The 16,676-nt window shown below is 42.8% G+C and overlaps 2 protein-coding genes across 5 annotated transcripts in view; one reads left to right on the top strand and one right to left on the bottom strand.

The window, feature by feature from the left end:
- tab2 (TGF-beta activated kinase 1 (MAP3K7) binding protein 2) overlaps positions 1–2,271 on the top strand; it is a 37,795-nt gene extending 35,524 nt beyond the window's left edge. For 2 of the 3 annotated variants that reach the window (XM_070987767.1, XM_070987766.1), the window contains exon 7: positions 85–2,271. In XM_070987767.1, the coding sequence (XP_070843868.1) occupies positions 85–224 (140 nt within the window). In that variant the 3' untranslated portion in view covers positions 225–2,271. The remainder of the gene's footprint in view (positions 1–84) is intronic. The other variant, XM_070987765.1, reaches the window with a different exon arrangement.
- Positions 2,272–3,880: 1,609 nt separating this feature from the next.
- LOC139347637 (probable ribonuclease ZC3H12D) lies at positions 3,881–15,197 on the bottom strand. 2 transcript variants are annotated; one of them, XM_070987366.1, is made up of 6 exons: positions 15,074–15,197; positions 13,372–13,784; positions 9,897–10,036; positions 7,230–7,464; positions 7,010–7,116; positions 3,881–5,314 (listed from the first exon to the last, which is right to left on the bottom strand). In XM_070987366.1, exons 2-6 carry the CDS (start codon positions 13,668–13,670, stop codon positions 4,374–4,376), a joined length of 1,722 nt encoding a protein of 573 aa, XP_070843467.1. In that variant the 5' UTR covers positions 13,671–13,784; positions 15,074–15,197; the 3' UTR covers positions 3,881–4,373. The 2 variants fall into 2 exon arrangements, with proteins under 2 accessions (XP_070843467.1, XP_070843466.1); XM_070987365.1 differs by having other exon boundaries at positions 3,905–5,314; positions 15,070–15,197.
- Positions 15,198–16,676: the final 1,479 nt, after the last annotated feature.

Consider the following 16,676-nt stretch of genomic DNA (forward strand, 5'->3'; position numbering starts at 1 on the left):
CATTATCATCACTTCACAGATAAACTTGTCCTGACCTCCTCCTCCTCCTCCTCCTCCTCCTCCTCCTCCTCTTCCTCTTCACAGACCCGGGCAGTAAGATTGTGAAGCCCATCGCAGACCAGGAGGAGGACGAGGGGACGCAGTGGAACTGCACCGCCTGCACCTTCCTCAACCATCCTGCCCTCAACCGCTGTGAACAGTGCGAGTTCCCGCGTCACTTCTGAGCCAACGAGGCTGCGACGTGCCACCCCCTCCTCTGCCCGCCTGCCTTCTACCAGACTAGCATAGAAAAGGACCCTCTCTGTTCCTTTTTCTCTAGTTGTATGAAAACTCAGACAGGTTGTAGGCATCATGCGGCCTGTTTTCCTTGTTTTTTTTGTTTTTTTCTCCTCTCCTCTCTAAGGTTTGTAGAATGCTGTCCACTGAAGGCTTGACTGGATAGTGTTTACAGCTCGTGTTTTTTCACAAAGGCTGGCAGAGTCGGATGATACCTCACCTTAGAGACTCAGATCGCGTGGGGTCACCTCCTCCTTTTCTGCTCAACGGGTGACACGTTACCCCTGGGGATACCTCGCTGCTCCCACTTACAGTATTATGAGTGTGGCCCTGCAGTGTGACGGCGCACATACACACACCTACACACCCACACACATGCACACACAACACAGGTGCCAGTGTGCCTTTTGCTGATTGATTTTTTTTGTTGTTTTTGTTTTTCTTCCTCTGTGGTGGCATGACCGGGGGACTGGGAACTGTGTTCAGCCACTGCTCTCCATCTGAAGGGAAAACTAACAGACTAATCGTGGACTTTATAGTTTGTTTGCTGTTTCTAGAGGATGCCAGAGGAGGAACTGGCAGTGCCGCTCGAGCGTGCCTCTTGTCCTCCCCCTTCAGCATCCCTTTTCTGTCTCTTCAGTCATGAGTTAATGAAAAAAGAAACTAAGTTGCATGCTTTGTGTACAGTACACGGAGGCAGAAATCCCCCCTGAGCTTTTTACTGTACATAATTTTAGAATGTGCCTTAAAAGCCTTCTTCCTCACACTATGAATCACTTGTATTTCCTGTAAGTATAGCTTTATAGACTTTATTAACTTTTTTTTTTTTGTCTTGTTTTGTTTCCCTCTTTCAAAACAAATAAGCACCATGTTCCCTTTTTTAAGCTTTTTACTTGATTTCTGTGAGAGTTGAAGCCTTGCAGAAGGAGAGGAGCAGAGCGGTAAAAACCCTTGCAGTCATCATGAAGCTACATCTGCCCGGTCCGTTCGTCGCTTGTGCATTTGCTGAGTTTCCTGTGTACGATCTGCAGATGCAGCAAAGTGGAAGGCGATGGAGGAGTGTTTTTTTTTTTTTTTTTTAATTCCCCAGGATACCAAATATGTCGGGACTGTTGGGGGAGGGAAGGGGTCAAAAAGCAAAATTGCAAACTGCCATCTTATCTGACAACTGGAATGTAGGTTTAATGTTTGGGGACAACTACACCTCAGTGCAAAGAGACACTCATTTTCCAGTATAACCAGGATTTAACTGTAGATCCATGTCAAAGTGCTCCTGGAACAGCTGATTGGCTCAAACGTTTCCATGTCGCTGTGCACGTGAATTGGGTTTTTTACGAGGTATCGAAGTGAATATGTTTCTGTTTCTGTGATGTAGAAATATTCATATGGGTGCCTTATATACAACAGGTCACAGTTATTAAAGCCTTTTGGAAGCAGACAAGGCAAAAAAGCCCTTATGTTTTTAGTCAAGTGTAAGCACAATGTGACTGTCCACTTTGTATACTCTTTTTTTATTTGGCTCATTTCATCCTCCTAAGCTTTTATTGATGAGGGTGTTTCTAAAGTTTACTTATTGTCATTAACTTACCTTAACTGTGGAGTAGTTACTTTGTTTTGTTTTTTTTCCACATTTGTGAAATGTTGCCTTGCATCAGTGCCTTTTCAACTGTCGAATTTGTATTGATAATCTACTCTGTCACATCCGAGTGCCATTTTTAAAACCAAAATGTCATCATTGTTTAAACCCATTTAAAAGTAGAAGATGAATTATTGTCTCGAAAGCACTTACGGCATACTTTTTTCTTTTTCCGACTCAAAGAAACCAGTTTTCAGCTTTACCTGCACCTTGGTGTGAAGAGGCAGTTTATTCATGTTTTATTAAATGGAAAAAAAATAATTTGGATATCTAAAGTGTTTTTTTTGATTTTAGCTGGGAAAACTGTCTTTGTAACAGATAAGTTATTTGTAAAAATAATAAAAAAAAAATCTATTCTGAATTTTTTTGGCTCGTCCTCATGATGCTTTATTGCAACAGTCAACATGATTTTATCCACTAGGTGGCAGAAGAGACCAACAGAGGTTTCAGTTGAGGTGGCCATGGAGACATTAACACCACCATCTTAATGTTTCTGAATCTTTCCACTGGAATAACCTGGTTGAAGAGCTCTGATGCTTCTAAGCTGACTGATATTTTTCATACATACGTTTCTCTACATGAAAGCAGGAGAGCGGTGGGTGCGTTCCACTCGGCTGCAGAGCTCTGGTGTTGTGCATGCTGGCTCAGTGGATCATGTAATAGAGTGGCGCTGTTATTGATTCCACCTGTGCTTTTCCTGTCCTGACCAGACAACAGGCCATTCGAGAAAAAGCTCTTTTGTTTGTTTGACCAAGAATGCGTCACGTGGTGTTCAGATCTGCTACTGGCATGAATTTGTCTGCTACTGGAGGTTTTGCCTTTGTATGGTGGAAAACACCTGCGTCATTGGGTTGTGACAACACAACCATGAATGGTTTTTAGTTTTTCCTTTTTTGGGAATTTTATGTCGTTATTTGTGTGTTTCTGACAGCAGAGTTATGGAGGACAACATGCAACAGGATCCCCTGCCAGATGCAAACCAGGGTTATTGCAGGACATAGTAGGCCATGGGGGCACCCTGACATGTGTGAATGATTCAGGTCTGCGCTGCCAGTTTAAGGCTCGACTATGTAACGTTTGACAGAAGACATGACACATTCTTGCTCTTATGAATGATAAGTTGATTTTAGAAGGAAGGAAACTTTCAGTACTTACTCACATTCTGCTGCTACAGTTTACTGACCAAAATCTTATGTTAGCTAATGTTAGTATACTTAACATAGTGGATGTTATTTTATGCCTCTTCTACCTATGCTGCTGTTTTAACTTTCACCATTGTCCCACATTTGTCACTTGTGGCCACAGTGGCTTCTGTTCAGCTAAAGTTCCGTAGTTTCAAGCTCTTTATCGTTATATAGACTTTAATGGATAAATGTGTTAGTCTGTAGATTTCTGTTAGCAAATCTCATGAAACTACTATAAAGCATGTCAGGCCATCAAATACTTTCCAACTTCCCAAGCTTATTAGTTCGGTTAGTTCAACTGCTGGCCACTGTAGATTTTAGTAAACGATGTATTTGTTGGGAACTATTTTCCTCTGTTTATTGATTATTGATAGCAGCAGGGCAGTGTTTGCTGGATTGAGTCAAAATGAACTAGAGTAGCCATGTTGAATGTAACAAAGGAACATGTCAGCCAGCACTGATGAAGCACTAGTGATGTGGCTCTAGAGATGGAGATCAAAATCTCCCCCAGTTAATGGAAATGCTGTAATAAATTGCTGAACCGCTTCTTTAAATTGTACAGTAGAAATTAGTCACACAGGGTACTTCACTGCCTCAGCGCTCTCAGCCACTGGTGGAAAACACCTGCTGTGTCATCGCTGATTGAAATGTGACAGCACTTGAGAGTTTTAACCACCAGAGAGCAGTGCAGCAGCACTTCTGACTGGAAATCAGTTCTGATATAAAATGTCTTGAATATCTGTGTTACCCACCTACAAGGATAATTTCATATGTTCAACTTATTAATATCCAGAGTGATTGGAGATTGTTTTATTTCACAGGCAGCAGTAAAAACACAAGCCTTTAAAATTCCTATCAAGAACAGGTCACTGACGTTCTTTACAAAAGTACAGAATAGTGTAATAGAGTTCCTCACTTTGAGGCAACATGAGAAAACAACACCTGCTGCTTTAATAAAACATGTATCAGTGCTACAGTACGTAGCATGTCTGGAGCATAGTGCATTGCACTTTGATATCAGGATAAAGAAGTCACATTCAGTCTGCTACATTTTCAAGGCTTCCTCAGATTGAACCACTTTTTTAATGCTTAACATAAACGGCAAGTTTGGGATGTGTTCAAGCAATGCTGCCCGTTTTCCCACAGTATGATTCTTAATGACACTAATTCACAGTCATTTGAAGAAAAGTAGAAATTGTCTCTTTTTTCCTGTTTTCACTTTGCTTTTGGGATGAGAACTCCAATGTGGGCTCAGTTTGAGTTCAATAAAATGAATGTTAGAAGAAGTGGCTGGTCCTGTTGCTCTGGATGAGAGGAATCAGTTCAGACATGTCTGAGATGTGAGGGTAGGCATTCATGACTTGCTCCACCGTGCTCTGAGGGAAGAGGGTGCTCAGCTGGCTCCTCAGGCCCTTCCTCTGCTCGCTGGATGGGCCCTTGGTCCGGCTGGACAGCCTGTCGTCACACATGCTGCCCTGCACCCATGGGTCCCTTGGTAAGCTGTGGCTCTGTCTGTTGGGCTGTCTGAAGTACTGCTTGTCTGAGCAATGGACAGGATGCTCCCCATTATGTGGAGGAAGAGCTGGGCAGGAGGCCCATGCTGGGTGGTGGTGGGGAGACATCCTGGTCTGCCACTGACCACACCTGCACTGGCTGCACATGGGGCACTCGCAGGACACTGAACCGTTTTGATGAGGGTAGTAACTTCCTCCGCCTGGGCACGGCCCCTGGGCGTTCCCGTGAAATGAGCCTGAGAGGGAGTAGTCGTCGTGGCTCAGACTGCAGCTGGCCACCCCACTGCTGTAGCTGTGGGGAGGGTACTCCATGCTGTAGGGCAGATCCTGGATGTAGAGCCTGGACATGGAGCTCTCCATGGAGCTGAAGGCTTCGTCCACATCCGGGCTCGGGCAGTGGTGGAGGCTGGTGTTCAGTTGGCTTCTCGGGCTGCTGGAGTCTCTCTGATAGATGAACTGCCCGCTGGGTGAAGCCCTGTGCGATTGATCCTCTGTGCTGACGGGCGGAGGGGTGGATGAGGTGTATTTGGGCTCTGTCTGGTACACAGCAGGGCAGCAGTGTGTGTCCTGCAGGCTGGGTTTGGGCGAAAAGTTCTTGGCTCTGTCCCTCAGTGCCCTCAGCTCATCGGCCACAGAGAGCTGTGATTGGTTGGCCCGCTCTGGGTGGTAGAACTTGCACTTGACTCCATAAGTACACTTCTTTCCTGAGAGAAAAAAAAAGAGGTTATTTATGGGCTCCACAGCTGTAAACATGTATCTCCTCAAGAAACTGTCAACACAGGATGTATGTGTCTGAGTGGGCTGTAAGAACCTCTCTTCCCTTCTTCACTACTGTAAACACACTTGGCTTCGCAAACAAATTAGCTGTAACCTCCAGCTTTCTTTGTGCCTTTGGTACACAGGCAGATGTATCACCGCAGCACTTCTCATAGAGATCTGAGTCCCTGGCCCGCTGTTTGGCCCCAGCTCCCATTGTGGGTGTCTCTCAGGCCCAATCCCTTACTCATAGGCAGGCTAATGAATCAGTCCTCAGCTAATCTCTTCATTACCTTCCACAAGTTTCAATATGATCCAGTCAGGAGGCACCAAGGAGTAAGCAGGATAAAAGCACCTCAGACTCAGCCTCTCTGAGAGTGGCCCTATTTGATTTCAGTAAATGCTGGGCAGGATGAGTTGTAACATAGCTGAAATAGTTTTAGTGAATGTTCATTCATACTAGGTTACAGGCTTTCATCTATTAAAGATCATCATGTTGTACTGACATCATAGTTTCAATGAAGACGGATGGAAATTCTCACTTTTGTAAATAAGTAACACAAAGACACAAGGAGATTTTATACTTACATAGCTTCTACTATTTCAACTGACTTGAAATCTTTTGGGAATTTATACTTCCTCTATGGGTTGCGAAAACATTTTAGACTATGACACATTTTCAAAACCAGATTTTTATTTATTTTATTTATTTATATATTTATTTGAGGGGGTTGTATCCAAGTGACTACAGTAATCCCCTGACTTTTCATATTTATATATTTTTGTCCAACACACAAAAATGATGACATAACTTTCAGCCTCTGCTGTACTTTGTGTTTAGGGCCAAATAGCAAATGTTAACATGCTAATATGCTGAAGAAGACACTGTACCTGCTTAACATCAGCATGCTCAGAGTTAGCTGATTGATTTGAGTGGCTGCAGTCGAGGCTGACTGTGACAGGCTATGGTGTATTTGTGATTGGGCTATAGCGAGGCTGTGTTTTTACTGTGCAACACTAACTAACCTACACGCTGGTGTGAATTGTCATGATTGGCCGAGCACTGGGGTGAAGCTATTCCTACATTTCCAGGATGTACTCGTGACACACCTGTCGTATCTCATTCCAGGTTCAGATCCTGGTAAGAGCAGCCAGCCAGTCACAATCACTGCCACAGCTAATGTTGTAGACATGGCGACAGCTGAAGCCAAAGACACAGCTAGAGCAACAGCCAGACTCACAGAATGGCTACAGTCACAGCTCTGCTTTGTTCCTTCGAGAGGCACTGATGGTGCACAGCTGTATGTCCACATCTGTAATCTGCTGCTGCAAATGGACAACATTTGCTTGCTTGGCCTGATTTCAGTTGCTTCATATCAATCAAACTGTGTGGCATTGTCTGTAAATATCAGTATATATGTAATAATGTGTGTTTTGTCGTGTGTACTCATTGTTTCAGTAGAGGTGATCAAAACAGGTTTGCCACATGTCCCAAATGTTGATCACAAATTTCATACTCCTTTAACTGGTCCTTATTGTATTGTGTGCACTGTGTGCTTGTTGTTTTAATCCCCTGGGACAGTACAAGGAAGTGTAACCAGAGCAGCTGTTTGTTGCTGGGTGGAACAGAAATATAAACCAACCGTAAGGGCAGTGCTGCTGCTTGTTGTCTGTGGTCCACGGCTTTTTACGCAGAAAATCATCAATGGTGGGACCGTTTCTCCCCAGAGGATCGTCTGGAGGCATGAACCTGCACCAGCACAGAAACAGGGTTAGCTGAATGTGTGGTATCCATCAGCTAGCCAGCATGCAGAAGAGGTTCCCTTTTTCATGTCTGTGGATGAACCTGAAGCTGAAGCTTACTTGTCATTAGCGAAGGTGTACATCAGCAGCCTGTCCTCTATGAACTTCTTCCACTGGGGATTCTCCGTCTGCAGGTCACGGTAGTTGTCATTGGACACGATGATGCCGTCGGAGTCGAAGGCCAGCTTGACGATGTACCGGTCATCATAGCACACGACCCTCTTACCATTTACACAGCGGGACGGCGTGTACACCAGGATCTTCCTCCTCTCCAGCTCATGGAGGATATGTTGATCTAAGAAAACACACACGAGAATAGTGTTGTTTTATTGTAAGGGGTATTATTAGCTGATGGCAAAGCAATCATCTCATCCTTCTTATGTCTAGAAAAGATCATTAACAATAAATATGTTTACACATTAGTGCTCAAGCACATCTGAGCTGTGATTTAAGGCCTTTTCAGGTGGCCGGATTGCAGGAAATGAGCAGCAGACAAATCACTGTTGGCATGAAGCATATTTACGGCAGAGCTTTCATAAGTCTTTGGTTTTTGGATTCAGTTTCATTTCAGGGGTTTACATTGCTTGAGATGTGTGTTCATGATAAAGGTGGTGTTGTTAACATTTTTTTTTTTTTAACAAAACTGAATGTTGAATCAGTATGAGTCAGTATGTTCAATCTGTGTATGTTATTCCATTGTTTTTTTAACATTTGACCACTTCACACTCATCACTGGTGATGTGTGTTGTATTTATAAATCTTTATAAAATGTTTCATATTTGTGTTATGTAAAAGGTTTATTTGGTCATGGGGTTTTAGACATGGAAGAAAAGTGTGCTTAAAAATGTCTTTATTTCATGTTCCTGGACATACTTTTGATGGAAAGAAAAATTTCAGTAATTCGGTCGGTGCTCTCAATCACAAAACTGTGTGGCCCAAAAAATAAGATGACTGTAGTTAGTGTCCAAAAGAACTCAGAAATGCAAACTAAATGAATACTTTTTGCATTATCTTTGCAGCACAGGATCGTCATTGACAAAGGTATATCAAGGTTCATGCTGTAACGAGCAGAGAGCGTGTCCTTGCTGACAAACAGACATCTGAGGCATGTGACCTGCATGTTGCTGTCCATATGAGCTTTTATCTTTATCGTTCAATCTTTGTTTTGAAAGTGCTCTTTACAGCATGATCATAAAAGGCGTGGAACTGCACTTGGCGCTGATGATGCTTCCTTGTAAACTGCTGACGATTGCTCTCAATAATGAGGCTATTTTTAGCCGACTTGATCCAACACGAACAATAGACTGGATTTCAGTTTTGGTACACTTCCTCATTTTCTTCCACAGACAGACTGATACTTGTTTTTCACAGTGAAGCTATTTGAAATCCACTGGATGGACTCCCGTGGAATCCACCATAGCCACTGGAAATCCAAACTGGCTACAGCTGCCCTCCATGAAGGCTCAGGCTGCCAAACAGGATGAAGATAACAGCCAGGGTGAAGGCATCGCAGTTTACCAGCAGCCATCATTTCTGTGCCAGAGCGGCATGCCAGGACAGTTATAAAGGCTGGGTTTTCTTATTTCCTTGATTTTGGTGACTGTTTTGGTGATTGCATATTTCCAGCTCACGTCAGCATTGTCTCAACATGCTCTACAGAAGACACTCAGTGCTGTGGCTTCCACTGTTTCCTCAGTTGTTGTTTTTTTTTTTTTGAAAGAATCCGCTTGTTTTGCAGCTCTAAGTGTAAAACGCATCATTTCCTGTGAAGCGGACTTTTTCCATGGAAAGTACAACCTGCTCATAGGTGTTTCAGATGATGTCGAAGCTTACACAAGAGGCTGAATCAATACTGTTAAATTACAAGTAACTGCTGATAGGATTTTTGTGCTTGGCCTTAATTACAGTTACAATCATGGTGAATCAGGTGGGCACAAACACAACTCTAAATGAATGTTGCGCTGTATCTGCTGAATGTGCAAACACAATTTTCTTCTGCTAACACATTTGCTATAACAACTTTATAGGCTTGTTTTACTGCTCCCAAATAGTCAAATAAGGCAGCTTTAAAATGAAAGTGAAATCAATGAGTGAAGCAGCAAGTTGGAGAGGTGCTCAGAGCTGCAGAAGTTTGAGCTCTCTCTGTTGTTGAAGTTCCTCCAAAGCACCTGATGGGTTCTAACATCGTGTATGTTGGAGGCTGATGACTCCCACTTTGAAAATTCATCTATTCACTGATGAACTCTGAGCTCGTACTGCTCTATACTGAAACTAGAAACTGCATGATGAGCCTTTTTAATGAAGCCGGCATTTAAAATCTGGCTCTGCTCTGAGACAAATCTTATTGTCAACACATAAGAGTGTCGGTTTTAGTTTTAGCTTTGTTGTCCTAATGTTGGTTGGGTCATCCATACACGATGCTTAAATTCTGGTTCATCCTGATCAGCAGTCACACACAGTCCAAAGCCCACAGTCACTGCCACATTAGATTAACTGTCTGTAAATCACCTGCAGCCATGTTATGATGCACTATGACATCACAGTTGGGTGAGGACAGGCTTGAGACAAGCCTTAAAGGAAAAAATGTGCGCACAAACCCTGATTTAAGTTTCCGTGAGAACAGAAATAGTATGGGGATTGTCACAGTTGGTGTCAGTTTCCTTTAAATGATCTCACATCATTTCAGAGTGATGGGACAGGGACCTCAGCTCAGTCATGTGATCTTACCTGTAATGAGTGCCTCAGGTCGTGGCTGCTCCTTCCTCCACAGGGGAATAAACACAGTGATGTCCCTCAGTCCTTTGTCCCAGAACCAGTTCACTGCCAGCTGGAGGCCCTGGCATGAAAACACCTTCTTGTCGCCATGGCTATGAAGATGCAGAAGCCAGAGTCAACAAAAAAATGACTTCTCCTTTTGTGTTTCCATGTGCGTTATGCACACACACATCTCCCTTTTTCAGGAAGTAGACGGTGTCACAAGGCATGTGCGAGAGTTCTCAGAAACATTGCAAAACAAAATTACAAAAGCACAGAGATGAGTAACTTGAAACAGACCCGAATTCTTCACGTGCACTTTGTCTAAAGGGATGATTCTCTTACTGATCCTAAAATGGAAGAAGCTAAAGGACGTTGTTTGTTTTTGTGTTTTTTTTACTGTGAATGAGTGGCGCTTACATAATAAATAACTTACTTTCTCATCCAAACATTAATCTATTGTGTTTAGCAGCACCTGTCAAATCCAAACCCTGATCATAACTTGTGGTCTTGTTGCGTTTCAAATGTTACGTCCCCAGGGAACAGTTATGAACGGTGCTTTCTATAGAGGCAGTTTTACACATTTTCCATCATGTGATCAGATCATGAGTGATCATGACTCATCTGTATTAACTGTAGACCTGAAGCATCTTGACAAAAACTCATTGAGATCATGAATAAATCAGCATGAGGCACGTGACCATCTAGCATTACGATCTTACTGATCAGCTGTACAGCAGCAACCAGACTAACATCTGTTCTCTGAAATCCAAATCTGCTGCAACACCTGCATTACAAGGCTGGACTCAAGGCTACCGTAGAACTGAACTGGATTGTTTTGCCTGGAGGAGAATGTAAATACTGTGTGTGTGTGTGTGTGTGTGTGTGTGTGTGTGTGTGTGTGTGTGTGTGTGTGTGTGTGTGTGTGTGTGTGTGTGTGTGTGTGTGTGTGTGTGTGTGTGTGTATGCATTCACATGGGGGTTCCCCTTCTTTCCATCATCAGGAAGTGGTGAGACATTTTACATACAACAGGTCCCGAGCACAGGGCTGAGTTATGAGATAGATTTGAGATTTATTCAGAGTCCATGAACTATACAATCTGCACGTCTTTGTTGGCATAAAGTTTACTTTGAATGGTATTTCCTTGATCATTTATGCTTGCAGCCTGAAACTCTTCCTCAAATAGACCCAGTGCTGTCAGAGAGTTACAGCATGTATGCAGCTGTGCTATTTGTAGGCTTGTTATGTATTTCATTGCTTGAGTGGGTCCTCGAGTTGAACAACGCCCAAATTGGCTAATGAAACTACCAGAGACACGTGTGGAGCAGTGACATGATGGAAACATGCCATTGCAGGGAACTGACTATTCTGCATTCAGAAAAATGTTGAGATTTTCAAAATATTGAAAATGTCAGTTTGAAAGTACTTTTTTAAGTTTTATATGGTGACCAATGCAGTAAGCTGGAAACACAACACTGGCATATCATCACCTAATAAAGATGTTATGGCTAACGTTAGCTAATCTTGCCTATTTACACATCCAGCAGACATCAGCATTCACTGGCCAAATGTAAGGCTAATATTTACTCATACTCTGTAGTTCTGGTTTAGTCTCCACAAAGTCCTGGGAAAAATACCTGCCCCTTTAGCTGCTAAGTGCTCCATTTTGTTTACCATCTGGTGTCAAACTGTGTCTGTCTGCTGTCTGATCGTGTGCAGTGGCTTTCTCAGAGCCCTTTCACACAGGGCATAACAAGAAAACAAAACGCTAAAAGAGGCTAAAACACACTGAGGTGAGGTGCTAAATCTCTCTGGATTTGTCACAATGAGCGACACCTTTCACATTGCACTGTCATTCGATCTGTTGTTAATCTGAAAATACTGATTAGTGCAGCTTTAAGCTCTCACAGCGCTTCATATTCAGTGCTCTCATCGAGGCGTTTTGCTTGTGAATCCTAAAAACATGTAGATGTCAAAGTTTACTTGTCATGCTTGTGAAACCAGTTGTTTAATGTCCTTTGTGGCACTGGAGTCACAGAATACATTAAACACAGTCTGAGAAAATTACTTAAGTGAGACTGAGTAATCTTGGTTTGGGCTCGGCAACTGATTCATGAAAGCAAGCCTGCGTTAAACACTGCGGGCGGCATGTTTGAAAGACGTGGGCGCTTACCGAGCAAGGAGGGTCGAACAAAAGATAATATTGAGTTGCAGTATGGAAAGTGTTTTTGCAGCTTGAGTCATACTGAGGATGAAAAGTCAGGATATCATGACCTCTGCTGCTTGTTTTTTACGTCATTTAAGTGTAATACTAAATCAATGTAGCACCCCTTTAATGATCAAATGCACTGATGAGGACAATATTCATTTGAAGGTGACAAACTGGACGGATGCAGGACACACTGAGGCCAGACTACACTTACACTGCCTTAGCTGAACAAAGGTGTGACAGTTAATACTTCAGCCCTCTTCCTCTTTCGACTTCATGTCTTTACAGGAACATGTTATGAAAACATATCCCTTTTGTTTTCCATTCTGAATTCATATCATGCCCTCCACCTTCTTGCTTTGTTATTCGTATGAGCAAATTTTGACGCAGAACTTCCTTGTTACCCAATTTAGGTCAGGTAAAGGTGGCAACCATGAGATCATACCATGTTGGAATTTCTCTTCTTTTACTGTTTCACAAGTCACACTAGATAAGAGTATCAGCGGCTGTACAGAGCTTGAATCTGACGTGAGAAACGACAAAAAAGTGGCCACGTTGAACACGCTGCCGTGAAGAGTATAAGCACATATCGTGTTTTTACTTCCCACATCTTTAAAAAGGAAGTGTGGTTCTATCGAATCTGTGAAGTGAAACAAGATTTGACACAAAGAGAGAAGCTGGTATGAAAACGGAAATTAATTGAACGGAAATTAAGTACATTTATTTAAGAGCTGGTCTAAGTACAGTATTGAGGTATTTGTGCTTTATTTGACTATTTCCATTTTATGTTACTTAATACATCTCCTCAGAGGCATATGTGACTCCACTACATTTGTCTGTAGTTAGAACAACTATAGTTGTTCTGCAGATTCACAATAAAATGAGCAATTTCTAAGATATGATTAAAAAAGCCAAAAGCATAGAAAGTAGTTACAATTAGCTCCACCCGGACCAGAAGTTTGGAGGCATCAGTAATAATAATAATGTTATATAATAATGTAACGCTCTCACATGTACCATTCTGTCCAACAATTACTTTTACTTTCTATACTTCAAGTTCATTTTGCTGATATTATTTTTGTACTTTTACTGAGGTTGAATCTTGAATATAGGACAAAGTGACAGAGGTACTTTTACTGAAGTAAAATACATGAGTACATCTTCTACCAGTGCAGCTGAAACACAAACTGAGATGTAATACAAGTATTCTTAATGATAGATATACTGAGTTAACTCACCTCATGGCCACGTTGCTTCCATCTATAACCACTGGTCTGAAGCCAGCGGCTGGCTCTCTTTCTGATCCAGGTCTGGGTTGAGTGGGATTGGGGCTGCAGCCTCTGGCCACCAGCTTGGGACTGTTTGGAACACTTTTGTTGCTGTAAGTGCGAGTGTGGCACGTCTTTATCAGCTCCTCCAGGATGTCGTTGGTCTGGGCGTCATGTCGGAGGCTCTCCAGTACCCTCAGGATGTCACTGTGAGAGTATCCCAGCTTGAGAAATCGCTCCACTTTGGCATGCTGCTGCTGGTGGTCCATTGTGGATGCTGGTTCAGAATGTGCGTGTTTCCTCTCCTCTGTCTTCTCAGGACCGTCTCACTGGGGAATCCTCGCCTCCTTATTATGGTTCATCAGCGTCTCCACGGCGATGGCCTGTGATTTAGAACAGATGACAGGTGTCAAAAGGGATGGGGGCAGAATCGACTGCTGTCATTGTAAACACAGGAAGCACAGCCGTGGTCTCTCAGGGGTTTTTGGACAAACTGATTGTGGTTTGGTGTGCTCTGATAGAATCTGCTCTAGTTACCACAGACTCATGACTGCCAACGCAAGCACAAAGGCTGACGTCACGCTGGTTAAGAAAGCCCCCGTCTCACACAGTGAGAGAGGAAGCTGAGGGTCTGCACTGACCCCTGGTCTAATTTTACCTGCACTGTCACTGGTGTCAGTTACCAAAACAAACATGAATGGAACTGATGTGAATGTGAGAGGAGTAGGTATTAATGTTATGAACCTCACCCCATTCCAGACATGTGTTGGTTTCTCTGGAAACCCCCTGAACTTCATGACCAAAGACAGATCGCACTGATGTATTTGAGGGTGAAGACTGTAATGACTCAACCCACTTCTTCCACTTTTCCTCCCACAAAGCAGAGCTATTCTAAGTCCAACACTTTAACAAACTTGTCACACCGTGTTGCACCTGAAACAATGAAAATACAAAACCAGTGTAACAGCGACTGAGAAGGCATGTCGAGTTTAAAAAAGCCCATTATGATGAACTGACCTCCACTTCTGTTTGCAGACTAAACATTTCCGTCATACTTTGAAGCATTTTCCTTTTGTACAGTTGGTTTGATCCTTGCCACGCAAGATGGATCAACTATCCTCTACTGCATTTGATGTGTCAACCAAACATTTCAAGTATGAGGAAAAAGCCAAAGACGTGATGCAAACGTTGTCAGGGTTTCCTTGTTGTACAAAAGCCATAACAAATAAATATCTGATCTGAACTGACACACTTTTAACAGGACGCTGGCACTTGGCTTTACAGGTGAAGATGTTTTTATCGGAGACATCCTTCCCTCTGCAAGGGGCTTGGCTTTGTGCAGGCTTGCTACAACCTGCACCAAACCACATCCTCTGCTGCCTAGTTGACATTCAGTACATCTGCAAGGGCCTCGCTAACATTTTTTCCCTGAAAATGAAGAGTATGATTATCTGTGCCTGATTGCCTCGCACGTCCAGACTCCGACAACCTTTGCTCTTAATTCTTCACCCACGTTAACAGACAACCTGACCCTGACACTTAACTTGGCCCTCACAGTCTGCAACACGACAAGTCTGAACAGGACAAAAGTGCAGGTTCTGTCTGAGAAATCACACTGAACAAAAACCAGCACATGACACGACTCAGGTCGCCTATCTTATTCTGTACTTACACATTCAGTCAGTGGTGGATCACAGCATGAGTCTCTCCCGCTGCCTCTGTGAGTGTGAGCTGCTCTCAGTCACTCAGCTTCTCTGACAAGCAGACCGGTCTGTGTGAAGCTGCTCTTATTACTCATAGGAGGAAGTGACTGCTCGCTGCTGAGAAAAAAAAAAAGCCTCTCGCACCAGCAAGGAAGAGAACGCTCTGTGAATTTGAGATCTTTACTTCCTCGTGTGGATTCGGAGTTGATCTGGGAGGCTGAGGGAATTATTTCCTCCTTCTCCCCTGTTGTTTGAGCTCTTCATGGTAGGGTGTGGTGAAACAAATGCTGACTGAATACCTATGACAAAGCAGGGTAGAGACCCAGCCGGCATCAGACTGTTGGCGTTATTAGTCATTCAGACATTTTATTTTGTTTAAATTCTTTTGTTTATGAAAATGTGTCTCAGAGTTTCCAACATCAATTAGGTGTGCTGGATTAAAGAAAAGGTCTTGAGAAATACATTCATTTTCTTTGTGGCAGAGGGGAAGATGAGAAGACTGATACCACTCAGGCTGATACCAGAGAGGTTATCAGGACTCTCATCTCACTCTCCACCAGAAAGCAAATCTCTCAAAATGTCAAACTACTCTTTTAAGTGTGCCATGACAGCTAAATGGCTTTTTACATGCCTTACCACAGTAACAGAAATACCAGAAATGTGAGTTTTTATGTCAAATCTGATTAAACATATTCACAAATTCAATATCAGTGTAAAGTGTTAGAAAGCCAACATAAAAAGCAATTTATTTATCTCATATTATTCATTAAGTGTGAGGCTCAAAAGTCAATGTCTAATTGATGTTTTGCAGGCCTTCACACCATGACATAAGTAGCAAAAATGTACATTTTTTGGCATAATTTTCAGTGTCTGTGAATCTCCAGCTTCAGACAGCCAGCAAAAAACATAACATATGATGTCAGCATGTTATGAAATATCAGCATTGACGTTCACAAAATGATCAAAAGAAGCAAAAAAACAAACACGGTGGCATCTTATCCAACGGAAGTGTCATATTTTAGTCCTCACAGCAGCTGAACAACAGCGAAGTGTGAGATGTTCTCTGCGCTGTTAGCTGTCCGTCAAATGACAAAGACATTGATTCAGACACTCCACTGTCAAACAGCATGCAGCTGATTGAACAGAGCTCAGGGCTGTCATGCAGACTGCAGCTGAAAACAGCTGAGCAGGGTGTTTGTTTTGAGGATCCCCGAGTTTTTCAAGGGGCAGCGAGGGTGACTTTTGCCAGGTTGGATGATACTATACTCAATAGTATGATTATTTTGCTGGTGATTAACATGACCAGAAACTGCCATAATGTGCCTCTTATTGTTTGCACAGACTGTGCTGAGAGTTTTTGTTTCTCATACAAAACCCCTGTGGATCTCCATACTCACCCATACTTCTTCCAGCATGACATTTTTCTTTGATATCTTTCAATAAAACTGACCTATAGAAACAGGGAAATGACATCATGATGATAACATGAGCATAAGGAGAAGGAAACTGGGGAAGAACATGAATAAGACTGGGGACAGGAGAGGTAACACTCACAATGAAACAGCACTTGCT

This window comes from Chaetodon trifascialis, chromosome 19, assembly GCF_039877785.1.
Source record: "Chaetodon trifascialis isolate fChaTrf1 chromosome 19, fChaTrf1.hap1, whole genome shotgun sequence".
In the NCBI taxonomy this organism is placed as follows: Eukaryota; Metazoa; Chordata; class Actinopteri; order Chaetodontiformes; family Chaetodontidae; genus Chaetodon; species Chaetodon trifascialis.